At 45.8% G+C, this 16,229-nt stretch overlaps 1 protein-coding gene across 2 annotated transcripts in view; it reads right to left on the reverse strand.

The window, feature by feature from the left end:
- The window catches only part of IGFBPL1 (insulin like growth factor binding protein like 1), a 45,588-nt gene extending 29,609 nt beyond the window's left edge, over positions 1-15,979 (reverse strand). For both annotated transcript variants that reach the window (XM_066618132.1, XM_066618133.1), the window contains exon 1: positions 15,467-15,979. In XM_066618132.1, the coding sequence (XP_066474229.1) occupies positions 15,467-15,920 (454 nt within the window). In that variant the 5' untranslated portion in view covers positions 15,921-15,979. The remainder of the gene's footprint in view (positions 1-15,466) is intronic.
- Between the last annotated feature and the right edge of the window lie 250 nt (positions 15,980-16,229).

A 16,229-nucleotide genomic window follows, 5' to 3' on the forward strand; every position in this document is an offset into this window, starting at 1 on the left:
TGCAGACACCACATTCTACCTCCTCACCAGATCTTCTGTGATTCCAATACAGCATACCCACAATTTTTTTTTTGGCACCTGGTTCAGACTCCCAGAAGTACATCCATGGACCCCAGATTAAGGAAGAGTTCTTAATTTAGAGGCTTGTGATCTGCAGCCCGTGACAATGTTGCACTAAAAACATCACCACCAAAACTAGAATCATTTTGAAAGCCAAAGTGAAATGGAAGACAATGCACTGGAATTGCTGGGGAGCTTCAAACCTCCACTCAGTCATGAAACTTACTGGGTACCTTGGGCCAGTAACCCGCTCTCAATCTAACCTCCTTCAAGGGTTGCTGTGAAGATAAAATAGTGGGGAGGACCAGACACACCACTCATGCAGAAAGAGAAGAATAAAAGTGCAGAACACAATTCATCTTTAAGTGAAACATTGAAAATATTTGAGTGAACAAGAACTCTAGAACACGGACTGAAAAACAAGCCAGCACCATCTGGCTGTACTACACTATAATTAGAATGGTTGCTCTTTGTTGTACAAGAAACACAGTTTTGGGAGCTACTTGTTTCTCCTGTTATTTCTGCTGTTGTGCCATACCAGCAAGCTGCTGGGGCATGGCATATTTTAGATAGTTCTTACAAACCCAAGGAGAGAGAGCCCTACATTCCCAAAAAGATAAAATGCACTATCAGCCAAAGCTGCTGTTATTACTTGTCTCAAAGCACAAATGCACTCATATATACCTCACCTACTCCAGCCACAGCAACATCACATGTGGTCTACCTTAACACACTCCTGAACATATTGCACCAGTGTTTTGAGTTGCAACGGCTTCCAATGCATTTCTGAGCACTATTCAAGGCCCCCCTAATGTTGCCCATCTTCCAACTGACTATAAAACCTTTTTGTTCCATCAGGACTTTTGTTGAATTCATTTTTATTGCTACTTGATAGCCTTGCTTGCCATTTTGATTTGTTAATTGTGGTTTTTGTTTAATTTGATTTTAGGAATAGATTTGTTCTGTGCATTTGAGTTGACTGGATAATCAATTTGATAGGACCCAAAAGATGGCATTCAAATATTTTAAAGAAATAAAGTATATACTCCAATATGACCCTGCCCCAACGTCCTCTTTTGGATGTCTGAAATAGGTAGCTGGCATGAAAGAGTGCCTCCCCATTTGTGATGCCCCCATCTATGTAATGCTCTCCCTGCAGAAGCTTAGAGCTCAATCCTGAGCTTGGCGCACTGGTTTACTGCTAGTGAGCACTGCTGGTGCTCAGTGAGCCCTTAGCACAGGCCTGGCGCAGGGCTAGTGCTGGTGGAAAGCCGGTGCTCTATCGCTCAGCACTCGCCCTGACTGTTAGGTGGCGGAGAAGTGAGTGGGGGCATGAGGGGAGGGAGGGAGGAGGTGTTCTGGGGCAGGGGGAGGGGAGGCAAGGCAGGGGAGGAAGCTAGACAGGAGGGGGGCAGGACTGGCATAGCTCAGCTCCGCCGAATCCACAGCTCCGTATCAGTCCTTGCAGCCTGGCATGAAGGATCTTGATTTTGCAGCAGCCCTTGGGGGAAGGGAACAAACGTCCTCCTGAGGAGCTGCCGGCAGCTGCCTTGTACGCTTAGGATACCGCAGCAGCCATTCCAGTGCCGTGGGAGTCCCGGCACTCCAGACAGTTTAGGATTGGGTGGCTCCCTTTTATGCTTTTTCTGTGCCAGGTGAAAATAATTACCCTGGGTTATAAATCTGTGACAAATTCTTTTTAACTGCTGCTGTTTTCATGTTACTGCATATTTATTTCTTTATTATTGTTACATTCAAGGCTGTTTTGTAAGCTCCCCCCCCCCGAATGTTTTTTTTTTAAATACTGAAACACAGAATGTTCAATAGAAAACACACACAAACAATCTGGTTTTGATGAACAATCCGTGTCAGCAGTAGCTCTCACTTCGATTTCTGCTTAAGAAACAATTGCGATTGTTCCGTATACAACAAATGTGAAAAGCTTCATTAGTGTTCTGCTGCCTTCAATTTAACTAGAGTCTCACAGACATGACAGTTATATATGGAGTGCTTCAAATCTTGTATTGAATACTTTCAAGCAGATCTGTTTCAAAAGCAGGAAGACATGCAAGGTAGCCTAGGAACTGTAAATCCCAAAAGTACTATGTAAATGCTTTATGGACAGCGATGCCATTTGACAACCATGGCATTCCAAGCTACTAGCAGAAAATCCACTTCTAATCTCCATGAAAATGAGAGCATGAGACTTCAAGGACATAATTTTTCAAGCCTAGACAACATATAGCTCCTATGGGTTTGGTAAAAGCCAGGAAGAGCTCAGAACTTATTAAAAGACACCTACAGGCACAAACCAGCCAAAGCAAAGTGTGAGTCATAATTTAAATAGGAAAGGGAGGGCGAAACTAGACAACATGCAGGAGAAGTGAAAAGCGGTCTCTCAACTTTGACAACAGAAAGAGGATAAACTTCCTTTTCCTCTTCTATTCCACATCATGAAAGCAAACCAAGTCAGCCCACCTACTGTATCATTTGGTCACATGCTAGCCTGGACTGCATAGGTAACCAGCAATTTCCAGGTCCAATGCAAACTTTTGGCCATTACATGCAATGCCCTGCACATATTGAGCTCACTGTATCTCATGGAGCACCTTTGCTACAATGAGCTCAACTACTCCCTCAACTCTGATCAGCACCCCCTTTATTAGCAAAGAAGGGCATGGAAGAGAGACTCCTTTCAACAGGGGTGCTTGGACTGAGTAAGCCTCCACAAAGGGGCGGTGATGGCATAATAAGCCTCCGATGTATCCTAACCCCCCTCCCAGGCCTGAAAATCTTACATGGGGTTTCTCTGTTCCGTGTCAGCAAGTTAGCTGCTGCAGATTCAAATAGCCCCATTCAGCAAATGTTCCCTTCCTCTGAGGAGACCTCCCACCTGTTCCCCACTGTGCCGTTGTCTGACAAAATTGGGCTGTTAATTGTTTGCCTCACCAAGACTCATAGACTGATCTTATTCCCATTTGTATATTGTAAACAAGGGGGGGTCAAACTAAACTCATACAGAGGACCATATAGCATTCATGATGCCTGCTAAGGGCCAGTAGTGATGTCATTAAGCAGGAAGTGATGTCATTAAGCAGGTCATGACAGAACAAAGCACTTTTTTCTCACCTAGGAATTCATCAGCTACAAATAGAAGAGAAAATAAATCTTGATCATGTTTGCAAGATATGGGAGAGCCCAATTATCATGTGGGTTGCCCTTTCAGTAGTGACACCTCAGCCTTCTTAGCAGCTGAGAGCAGCTGATGGTGTTGCTGGGAGATGCCAAGGGCCAGATAAAGAGCTTCTGCAAGCCGCATTCAGCCCCAGGGCCTTATGTTTGACACCCCTGTTGTAAACACTTCATCTGAAATCAGTAGAATTTAAGCGCTTTCAATATTTTAAGCCAACAGGCAGGTCCTAATACTTGAAGCACCAGCAAGGAAATGTTTGAATGGGACATACCTATGTATACCTGCCTAATGGCACCTAGTTTGGCACAGAAAGTTATATTAGCATTGCAGGCAGAGTGAAGAGCCTTAGCGAGTGAAGAAGAAACTGAAACTGAACACCACAATGGAAAGACCCCAGTTCAAAATGTGCCTCGGCTGTGAACTCATTTGTTGGCCTTAGTCAAATCACTCTCCCAGACTTGGCCACCCTACCCTTCTTGTACCCCTCTCAAGATAAAAATACTGACTTAACAAGACTGTCACAAATATTACAACACAGTGATGACTAAAGTGCTCTAAAGCGTTAACACCAAATAATGTTATATCCTATAGTAAACCTTTAGGATAGCCTTTGCACCCTTTGTTCTAAGTTATGTCCAATACAGTATATGCCCAGCAGTATTTAGTTTGTTGCATGAGTGGTACATGAAAACATATATTAATTTCTACAGCTTGATCCCAAAGGCTTTGCTAGTCTCTCTACCTGCATTGCCAACAGTAATACTATGTCTGGATTCTGTGATGTTTTAGTATTTTACTTTTGGGTGTACTTTTGCATTTTAAGGTATTTATTATATTTATTTTTTAAAAACAGGCTAATAATTAGGCACTTGCCCAGTAAGTAGCTTGCAGCAAGTAAAAACCACATAATGTAGAAAGGCATTTTTCTATAACCAGGCAGATAATCGATTCCGTTTTATTTTAGGATGCCGATATGCCACAAGCAATGTTAACAGGAATGCGCAGGTGGTCCAGCAAATTTGTTGTATTAGCAACTTTCGGGGAATGATTTGCAAAGCTATTTTAATCTATTTTTGTTCCTGGTTGTCAGCTACAGTGGGTTTGTAAGGAGGTGGGCAAGTTAGCAGCCAAACAAGGGGGCAGTTCCCACCCCAAGTTATTTCTGAACCAAACATAGTCCAGACTACATAAAGGAAAAAAATGTTCCCATTCCATTTGTGGTGTGAACTCACCATTCCTGAGGATTATCTACTTAACCATGAAGACTTAAGAATTTGTACTAATCACAGTATTTACACCGCCCACTTCAAAAGCCCTATGTAGGAGCTTCACAGCCTCTTTAAATCCTGCTGCCTCGGGTCACACACACAAGACTGGACAAAAATCCTCAGTTCTTCAATCATGTCTGAAAGTTCCTGCACTGTGGCTGCTTGGGTGGGGAGGGTGAGGGCAATATACAATTCACACAGAGGAGCATCACATGCATTTTCACCATTAGAAACTGTTGATTACATTTGCTAATTTTCTACACAGTGTTGTGAATTTTCACAGGATCAGGACTTTGATAACATTGATTTCGGTCTCCAGTTCTGTTAGGAATGCATTGTTCACTGCAGCCTGAAGATTTGATTCCTTTTATTCAGACCCTCAGAGATCCCCAACAGGGCTCCAAGACTCCCCCCCCCCCAATTTCTGAACCCTCTTTAGGGTTAGAAAGCAATTCCCTTAATGGGGCAGACGGGCTGGTCTAGCAATGGCTGCTGCATGCCACAGCAGAAGTCTGTCCTTCAATTAGTTTAAATGAGCAACACAACTGATCAAAAATGCAGACAATGTGACATTGCCAGGCTTTTCAGGCAAGGGGAAAAGGTGCAGAATGAGAGGTGGTGGTCTTTTGGTCCCTAGAGGAGGCTTTAATAACTAGTACAGATTTCACAAGTATCACTTAAAGTGCTTTTGAGCTCTCCCCCTCCCCAGTCCATTAGCATGTATGTGCAAAGGACAGAATGCAGATTTGAATATGTTCACAACGTCAACTGATGGCTCTGCAGAAAAACAAACTTACAATCACATTCTGTCTTTCCTGTGTTTTTCAGGTTACTTGTGTGAAAAGATGCATTCCATATAAAGCACACATTCTTCCCTCTAGAGTAGCCGTCTCCAAACTGTGGCTCTGTGGCCCACCAGTGGGTTACAACCCAATTTTTAGTGAGTCGTGAAACTGACAAGGCAGATTAGGCTATTTCAGTGGGCCCCGAACTTCCCCGACTAGAAACTCCTTTGACCTACTGGGCCATTGGCTGTGTCTTCCCATTAGGGGTACAATCATAATCTTTGTATAGGGCAGTAGGTTTTTGAGATGATTCTGTGGCTTTCCTGGCTCATTTCCATGGCTCATCAGGGAGCCACGGCTCATAGTTTGGGAACTATTGGGCTATGTGTATCAAGGGTTAAACAACCTGCAACAGGGAGGGGAGGAAGCACTGCTGCCCAATCACCATTATAGCCACAGAGGCTTGAGCAGCTGATAAAATTAAGCTTTTTCTCAGGTGGGTCATCATGTTAAAGTTTGGGAACTACTGCCCTAGAGTTCTATAATGTGGGGAATAGCTATTTTTCCATATTTTAAACTCCTTGGTCGCTATTAACAAACACAGATCTCCTACCAATTCCTCTTCATCTACTTCTAAGTCTTTGGACATCTGCTGCACAACCATTTCCTTCACCCTCCCCTTGTCAGTGAAAAATTATGGATGCTGTCCCTGGAATCTGCTGGGCAGAGATAGAATGTGGCCCTTGCCACATTTGAAATTGACACCCTTGCCCTACAATCTAGATGAGCTTCAGTCAATAAGATGTAGAATCCTGCTGAAGCCATTTCTGTTTGCATCAGCTGATCTGTTAAAAAAAATCTATGACTTTTCAAACTTCTGCTTCATTCTGCATCACTGCAGAAGAATACTAGACAAGTCATGACAATGAGAACATGTGTGCATCTGCTTCTCTGCATTTTTTCCCCCACTAGGAAATATGCAAGATTTCTGTCACCAATGCAAAAAACAGAATGGGAGGTCATTGTTTCATCTTCTCAAACACAGAGAAGTATACATCAGCCCTGAATTAGGGAAGAATGACAGGCTCTTTAAAAAGGAACAGTTTTCTAAAGAAAGACAAAGGATTCATATACAATGCAGAAGTTGTTCTGTCAAGCAAATTATTTTCTACTTTTGTTAATGCAATTCTAAGCGATCATAGGTGTGGTCACTCTTGCTGTAACAAAAGACAGTATAAAGAATACACAGAGATACAGCCAGCACCACCATGGGCTACGCATGCACACACACTAAATCTAATTTATGAAAATGTAACTGTGCCCACTCTGGCAGTGAAACGAGCAAAGCTTCAGTCTAATCTCCTATTGGTCAAATCAGCAAGAGGATTAAAGAGTGTGAAAAGCACTGGTAGGGATGAAAAGGGATCTGTCATTTATTTCTTGATATATTCAGAGTATTGTAAAGCAAGCGCCAGGTCGGAGTAGCTCAAAGAAATCGCCAATCTCATGCGAGATATTCCCTATTTCTCCAAGTTCCGCCTCAAGCTAGGCAGACGCTGGGTGAGTGAGGGAGAGACTGGCTTTGTTCGGAGAAAGTGCTACAAAGCCATTAATGAATGGATCCGATTAAAAGGGAAGTGGGCGAAGCAATGAAATCAAGCTCCGTTCACGTACACACAAGGCTTTGAGCCTGGCATTGGCCAGCATTCCATTATACCTTCCAGGAGGAGGCAAATATTTCTAGCCCAACCACAGACTTTGAAATGCTGTCATTTTGTCTAGTACAGCCTTACTTCAGAAGTATAGTATCAAAATGGGGGGGGGGGAATTATCAAATCCCTCAGATTCCCATGATGCTCATTAAAAAAAGGCACATACAGCAAATTAGAAAGAAGGGGGCAGATTACAAATAGCAAGTGAAGCAGCTGTTACACACGCCCCAGCTCCCAAAGGAGACTGTTAAATATTACCCACTGATTATACATGAATAAATTAGTGCCCTTGGGTTAAGATATAATGAGGTACTTACTGACACAAGAAATGCCCCCTCCTTGGTTGAGTTTTCATTATCATTAGAATGGACAGCTAAAAACACTGGCAAGAATAAAATAATGAGCACCAACAACTCTGTCCTGACAATAAAATAGTATCTATGTGGCTTATTTTTATTATACTTTTCCAAGGAGTAAAACATTCATGGTTCCTCCCATCATATCCTTCCAACAACCCTGAGAGGTGGGTTAGAAAAAAAGAATGTGTAGCTAAGTCACTAGGTGAGATTGAACGTTGAATGGGGATTCAGACTAGAGTCTGTCCACTCCAACACCTAAACCAGCACTGATTTATTTGAAAAATGCAGACGGTGGCTCAGCTTGCATTAATGGAAAGGAGAAAACAATGTGGCCTTGGATGTTTGCTCTTGCAAATACAGGGTGAAATCTTGAGAACACCAAAGTCAAAAGCAGTTTTTTGCTACTGTAATGGTTGAGAGTTTTGGAGTTAGGGTACCCATCATTTAAATCCTGCAACAGTCATGAACTCACCAGAACCAATACTAATCCAAGAGCATGAACTGGTTTACCCAAGTCATAAGATTTTCAACAACTGTATTGATTGAATACAGGAGGTCTGGTCTAGAGGGTAGAGCCTCCGTCTGCCTGAAGATAACATCCACAAGGTCGCCAGTTCAAGGCCACCGGCACCGTGCGACCTTGAAGCAGCTGACAAGCTGAAGCCGAGCTATTCCATCTGCTCTGAGCGTGGGAGGATGGAGGCCAGAATGTGAAGCCAGATCGGAATGAAACACCTGAATGTAGTGGTTCTTGAAAGAAAGAACCTTCTTTCAATTGTAAAAATCCCTATTTAATAAGGGATTTAAACAAGCCTGCCTATGTAAACCGCCTTGAATAAAGTCTTGAATAAAGACCAAGAAAGGCGGTATATAAATACCTGTTATTATTATTATTATTATTATTATTATTGTACACAGACACAAGAAACAACAGGATGTGTAGTACTCTTAAACATATCTTATGATTTATTCTGGTTGAAATCTCTACCATTTTGTACAGAAAAATGTCCTGATCCCAAAAATGTATTGAAGGTGATATTGATAGATACAACTTTGTTCCAGATGTACAATGCTTGAAAAACCCTGTAAGACCTATTTAGTCAGAGCTGATAGTGGGAATAATTAAATACAAAGTACACACAGCCAACAATGGCTCTGATGAGTCACCTTCATTTTTCTGGGAAAACCATTGCTCCAACCAGTAGCATAGCTAGAGGAGGTGCAAAACAGCTTTGTAGGGCGCCATACTGCAGTGTGCAAGTGGCATCTCCCCCTCTCCTTTGGAACCATTCTGGTGCCTCCTACACTTTGCTCTAGCAGCCCAGAATGGCTCCAAAGGGGGGGGGGCATTTGCATGCTGTGGTGAAGCACCTTGCAAAACTTAGTGTCTGCACCCCCTCCAGCTATGCTATTGACTCCAGCCTAGGTGGCCTTAAGCAAGCCACAATCCTTTCACTCTCAGACTTTTAACTTAATGATCATAATGGTTGATCTACTTTGCAGGGCTGTTGGATGACTGAGATAATACATGGAAAGCTATTTGAATAGTCTAAAAATGCAAAGGATTATCATCCTTTCAGTAGAATGAAAACTGCGTCCATAGCCCCTAAACTCTTCCTCAAGACTGCACTAAGGCAGGTACTTCTTGAATCCAGGGTATGCCTGCTGGAATGAACGTTTGCACAGATACAAGCCTATTCAGGATCCTGATCCAGAAAGCACTGCCTCAGAATACTGAGACACTCTCTGAGCATAAACTATTACAGTAACTGCAGTAATTAAGAGTAAGGAAAGAGGCAAAATATTGTGGGTTTGGGGGGGGAAGGAGCCCTCTGGGAACTCACTGTATCTCCCATTTTATTCTACATTTCCAACATGCAAGAGGGATGCATGCTGGAAGCTTCCGTGGGGCTTCCTGCAACTGAGTGCCACTCAATGAGATCAGCTCCACATACAACTTCAGGATGGGATTTTTAAAGGAAAAGAAAAGCATGCAACTACACAGATCCAGTTGTTACATTGGTTTTTCGGTGCAATTTTAAGTCCTGACTTTGACCTATAAAGATCTAAAGGATCTGGGACCAAGGTTACCTAAAGTGATGCCATGTGCCACCCACACTTCCCTGTAGGCTTAGACCAGGGGTCTCCAAACCCCGGCCCAGGGGCCAAACGCGGCCCGCAGCCAACCTCCATCCAGCCCGCAGCCAGCCTCTTGTCCCCTGAAAGCCTCTGGCCCACTCAACTGAACATGACCAGAGCCGTGCTCTGCTCGCATCTGGAGGGTGTTCTGAGGGCTGAAGAGGCTGAGTGAATGAGCCCACTCAATCATTTATTCATTCATCTAAGTCCCATCTCTAATTTATTTATTTAAATTTTATATTTAAATTTTTTTCTAGCCCTCAGCACTGCACCAGATATTTCATGCAGCACTCTGGCGAAAAGGTTTGGAGACCCCTGGCTTAGACAATCATCTGAAGCTCTGTTCTTTTGTCACCCCTACTTGAAACTAGGTTGGTGACCGCCATGGCTCTCTCATTCCAGGTTATGGAAAATCCTCCTAGAGGAGCCTGCCTAGCCTGTTCACAGCTCTTTTTAAAAATACGTTAAGATGACCATTCTGCTTCAGAAAGTCCTTGAGATAGGGAGGGCTTAGGCTGATGTTTGGAACATGAGAAGGCAACAGAAAAATAATACAAGGGTGGATTTCTCATAAACTCAAATGGTCAGCAGACATATAGATGTTGATGATTCAGTGGATTGGGAATTTGCTGTGTGCACACATATTCTCCTCTTCTTTCTTCATCCCATCAGCAGCCCAATTAAACTCAGAGTGTCCTCCTTTGTTAAACTACAGTTTCCCAGTTCAAACACCAGAGGAAACTGCAGTTTAACAAACCAGTGCATGTGAATTGAGTTGGACTCTTGGGGGTAGGAGAAAAAAAAACGAAGAAACAGGTACATACACAGCTAGTTTCCAATTCAACACACAACAGTTTGTTGTATTGCCTGAACATATAGTTATATACGTTTTAAATGCGTTCCTACCAAGCACCCTAATGCCTAATTTTCAAATCTAAAGTCCCCCTCATTAAAATACCAGAGATGCTTAAGAGGCTTTTAAAATTTATTTGTCAATCACATCCCTTTAAAAAAATTCATCATCATTCATATAGTTGACAGCACCCCAAAGTAATATTGGTATTCACTAAAAAATTCAACCTTATATTGTACATAATAAAAACTTTAACAAGGAAAACATCCATCGCACACTCTTATACACAAATGTGCATCAAGCAGCTTATCTGGACTGAGGATGCAATTAGTGGGGACTCATCTTGCCAGACTTTTTTTACTTTTTCATAGATTTATGTGCATCCAGGTTCATCTTGCAATTATCTCAGATTCCTGATGGGGCTTCAGAGGAGCAAGACTTGCAAACAGACAATCAACAGGCCACCCTAGCGAGGCTGACATTGATTTGTGGCTGAAAGGGAAGCTTTAGTAAAAAAAGTTTTCTCCCCTTACATGCTGCTCATGAGCCAGAACAGAAGACAAGCACAGGAACATATGGGCAAGTAAATCTGTTGCTTTAGAATCTGACCAGACCAAAACATGGGGTATAAATTAATAGTAAAACATTTTGAAGGTTTCTTATGACTTTAGTTAACTCATTGGCAAGGTTAAATTAGCACATACAGAGGGCCCTTGGATGCAACACTATTGAATTCCACAGATTTGAAACACCATGGACGGCTTCCATGTGCCCCTCAGAACACCTCCAGGAAGCAACTGAAAGTGACTTCCAGTTTGTGTCTGCAACTTCTGGTGATACCCAGGAGGTGTTCTAAGGTGAACACCTCCAGGAAGCAAATGAAAATGACTTCCAGTTTGTGTCTGCAACTTCTGGTCTTACCCAGGAGGTGTTCTGAGGTGCAGGGAAGTCTGTGGCCCACACCATTGGCCTCCCTGTAATCTCAGCATGCCCCTGGAAGTAAACTGGAAGTCAAGGACACATACTGGAAGTCACATCCGGTTGCTTCCTGGAGGAGTTCTGGGTGCAGGGAGGTCAATGGATTGGACCAGGGGCCTGGCATGACCTCACAATAAGTAATTGCAACACCATGACCCTGTTCCATCTCGGGACTCCAGAATCCGCTGATTTTGGTATCCGCCAGGGGTCGTGGAATCAATCCCCCAGTGATACTAAGGGCCTACTGTATATAAACAAGGAAAATAGGGCAGAAAACACATGAAAATACTTAGCCTCAATCATACCAAACCATGATTTGCACTAACCATAGTTTAGAACATGTTCTGAGCATCCAAATATACTGGCAAACCATGGTTTTAGAGTTGCATGTCTGCATTTGATTTCCATCTACTCAGCAGCATTCCTTTTGGTCCAGAGGTCTCCTGAGGCAAAGTGATTCAAATATCACATCAAGCCAGAGTTAGCACAAACTATAGGTTCCAATTCAAGATTACTGGTTGATAATAAGCAATGATTTCTCAATTCAGACATCATACCCAAACTATGATGAACGTTCCTTACTTATGATTTGGCAGAGTTTCTGAACTGAGCTTTAAACTGATCCTGAAATCCAAGATCTACGTTACCAGGATATGCATAAAACTCCCAATCTATCCTCAAATGCATCACAATGGGCTCTTTTTTCCTTGGAACAACCATCACTTAAAACATGTAGTTGCCTCCAATTATAGCATAGACAGGTGGCAGTTCCTTACTGTCTTGGCTGGGTGCTGTCAATCACAACCACAGGTAGTGTCCAACACCACCAGAAGGGTAGGTATCTTCTCCTCAGGACATTCCTGAGCTCACTGCAGAAGCCAGTCCTGCTGGTTCTCCACTTTTGTCTCTTAGCTGTGCAGACCAGCTGGAGACCATTATGAGTAGAACACAATGCGTGCCTAGATGGCAAGGGTCATACATTCTGACACAGCCTAGCCAATTTCTAAAAATTTATCAATTCCTACTGGGAGCTGTAGATGTACATTGCAAACCCACTGGCAGAAATTGTGAACATTTCCAGTAAGTGCTCAGTACATTTTAAGCGGTATAGAAATACTATATTACGATCATTATATCCAATGGGATTCATCACGGTGTGCCAGTTTGGAATTACTGTTTTCAAAGGAAAACACCAGCACCAGCCATCCTACATGAACTCAAGAACAAATCTCATTGAATTCAAGTAAACAGCCATAGGACTGGGCTATCTGAACTCCCTCCTAACTCATCCATGGGATCTTATCCCAAAAATGTTCCACTTCTTTCCATCAACCTACTTCAACTTCATACACACAACCAAATGCAGTCTCTGTTAACCTAGGCTCATTCCTACCACCTTTTATTCTGAAATGAGCAAGACACACCTGCTATCCCACTTGGCAGGCCATGCCTTTCCTTGTTATCCCTGGCACCTATAACACAGTATTTAGAAGATCCATATTAATTCTAAGTTATCAACGTCCTCTCTCCAGCATAGCCCTCAGTCCTTACAAGATATCCCTTATACCACCCATGAAACCCCACATCAATATAGCCACAAATTCTCCCCACCTTCAGTGTTTATATAATCCATTTACATTATGCCTCTCCGAGAAAGCTCAAAAGCTGATTATAATCAGTATCTTAGAATCATATCGATATTATGCCAGCCCCCTCCATTGTACTTGCGCCCAAAGCCCGAGTGGGAGGGAGGTGTTCCTGGGTGGGGGGAGGGCGGGCAGTGGACAGCCCCAGGGACAGGCGGGTAGGGAGCAGGAGGTGGGTCTGGGATCCAGCAGTTATGCCGGATTCCAACCCCCATTCCCAGGGAGATCGGAGTGGCTTCAAGCTGCTCCCCTCGGACTTGTGCCACCTCAGGAGGTGATGCAAGTCTGCAGAGACCCATAGGGGCCAGTGTGCTTTACCCGGAGGTAAGGGGAAAGTTTCCCCTTGCCTCCGGCTGAGTCGCTTTGGGCCCCTATCCTGCGCTGGATACAGTGCAAGCCTCTTGGTTTGTCTGTTCCAGCACAGGGTAGGATTGTGCTCTAAATGACTACGGACCCAATCCTATCCAACATCCCATTGTTTTCATCCTGTAGTACAGGGCTTATCAAACTGGGGCATTGCGACACCCCAGCCTGTGGGCCCTGGCCTCTGCCCTCTTAAGGGACAGGGGCAGCCTGGAGGCAGGGAGGAGGCAGCAGCGCGATCCGCTAAGGGGGTGCACTTACCTAAGCCTCCTGCAGCCTCCCCGGGGTGCGGGGAGCCCAGTGCGACCTTTGGCAGGGCTCCCCAAAGCAGTGAAAGTGAAAGCGGAGCAATCAAGCTCCACTTCCGCTTTAACGGAGATGGGGCGCGCTCGCTCTGCTTTTATTTTCACTGTTTTGGGGAGCCCTGCCAAAGGTCGCACCGGGCTCCCCGTACCCCGGGGAGGCTGCAGGAGGCTTGGGTAAGTGCACCCAAGCCCCTGCAGCCCCTTGAGCGGCACGATCCTGGGAATCACGCTGCTGCCTTCCACCCGCGCCGCTGCCTCCCCCCCCCAGCCCCTGCAAACACTTACAGTGGCTCAAACTCTCCATGAGAGTTTGAAAACCACTGCTGTAGTAGGAAGACAGTCACAGAGGCCTCCTCAAGGGAAGGGAGCATTTGTTTCCTTACTTTGGATCTGCATTGCAGCTGCACCAGTGCTGGAAAGGTGGATAGGATTGGCCCCTAAGAGCACAATCCTAACCTTGTCTACACAGATGTGCAAGTCCCATTTTCTTAAATGGGGCTTGCTCTCAGGAGAGTGTACATAGGATTGCAGTCTGTTGATCAGGAACCATTTTCACATTAATGCTTACCACTCCACATTTACAACTGTACCTATGCCCTGGGCAGCCAATAAGGATCAAAAGCTGTGTGTCCCTGGAATTCAGGTGATATTCACCAACTAATGAGCTATAAAATTGCCTTTGCGGGACTCCTCCCAAAACACAGGCAGTTCCTTGCTCTCTCCATGGCATGTACTGTATATAGCTTGAACCCATTTCTTTGGAAACAAATCCCTTTGAATTCTGCAATTTTTTGTGTGTGTTCACAAATAGCACTTAACCTTGTTAAAGAAACCTTGTTAAACTTGACCTTGTTAAAGAAACTGAGCACAATGGAAATCAGGACTTACAGCTCAATCCTATAAATGTCTACTCAGAAGTAAGTCCCATCAGAGTTAATGGGGCTTATTCCCAGGAAAGTGTGAATAGGATTGGGCTGTCAGGCTCAACTTGCAGGGCCAGATTGTGGCTACTCAATGTTTCTCTGCACATCCTCAGACACCTTTCTCTCTTTCTTTCTTTCTCTCTGACATCTTCAAGCATAGGTTTGGGAAACAAGTCTGGACAAATCCTACTTTAAATTAGACGGATCAGAGGAGACATAACAGTTTGGTCCAACAAGTATTTGTTGACCAATTTAGGGGAGAAAAAAGAAGAAACAAAGAGGAAGAAATAGGACATTTCCCCATCCACAAAGGAAATTTTACATTGCAAACTCCTCCAAAGGGGAAGGCTAAACTTTCCTTTTGGCCAGGATGAAAAGCCACCTACTGCTCCCTCCCCAAGGGGTCCTCTAAGCCACCCTCCCTCTGCCCTGTGGAGGGACTCACCCAGGGTGGATCAAGGGTGCAGATTCCAGGGAGCCATGGGTGTGTGGCCCCCCCCCCCAAACTGTCATGCCAGGAGGGAAGGGCGCCTGCTGGGATGGGGAGCAAAATCAGATGCCAGGGGAATGCCCATTGGGTGGGGTGCCAGCAAGTTTGGCTGGAATGGGAGCTGAGGTCTGTCTGGCAGGTAGATCTGGGCTTCAAGTCCAGGCGGGAGAGCAGGTCTACCTGCCAAACAAACCTTGGCCCCAAGTTCCACGGGAGCCCAGGCTGAACTTGTGGTTTGCTGGGCAGGTAGACCTGCTCTCCTGCCTGGACTTGGAGCCGAGATCTACCTGCCTGGCTGGAGATCTACCTGCCTGGTTGACCTGGGCTCTAGAGCTGCTGGTGCTCATGCCCCCCCCCCCAAACACCAGCACTGGGTCCGAGCCCAGACTCACCCAGCTTGCACTCGCCGTCGTGCACCTTCCGAACGCGCTCCCGACCCCCGTGCTGGGCGCGCCAGCTGTGCAGGTGCAGGGCGCACACGCTGCCGTAGGAGCGGCCGTCGGAGCCGCAGACGGCGCCGTCCTCCTTGCACACGCAGCGCCCCGTGCCCTCTTCCTCGGCCTCCTGCGGCGGCGGCGAGGGGGGCTCGGCGGGGCGCTGGCTGACACACACCAAGCCCGGGCCGCAGCGCGCGCCCCGCGCCCCTCCGCAGCGCTCCCCTTCGGCGCTGAGGCAGCGCGGGCAGCAGTCGCACTCGTCCCGCGCCGTCAGCTCGGGCGCGGCGCAGCGCACGGGAGCGCAGAGCTCCTGCTGGCAGGGGGCGCACGGCGTCCCCGCCGCTCCCCTGGGCGCCAGGCACAGCCAGAGCGGCAGCAGGAGCAGCAGCGCCGAGCCGCGGGCAGGCATGCTTCTTCCGACGGGGAGCGAGCCGAGCAGGAGGTAGGCAGGAGCTCACTGATGAGGCGCCGCGCTGGCTGCAGCTCAAACAGAGCCGGCTCCGAGGCCGCCACGCCCCCCACAGCCTTGGCACGCCCACGCAAGCCGCTGTCCTGGCTGGGCACGTCGGGATTCCGCACCCAGGGCTCAATCCTGGCCCTTTTTCCCGCGCGCCAAGGGGGCGTGCGCTGCATCCAGTGGTGGGGAGGCAGTCACAGAGGCCTCCTCGAGGGATGGGAACATTTTTTCCCTTACCTCGGGGCTGCATTGCAGCTGCAC

This window comes from Tiliqua scincoides, chromosome 2, assembly GCF_035046505.1.
Source record: "Tiliqua scincoides isolate rTilSci1 chromosome 2, rTilSci1.hap2, whole genome shotgun sequence".
NCBI classification, from domain to species: domain Eukaryota; kingdom Metazoa; phylum Chordata; class Lepidosauria; order Squamata; family Scincidae; genus Tiliqua; species Tiliqua scincoides.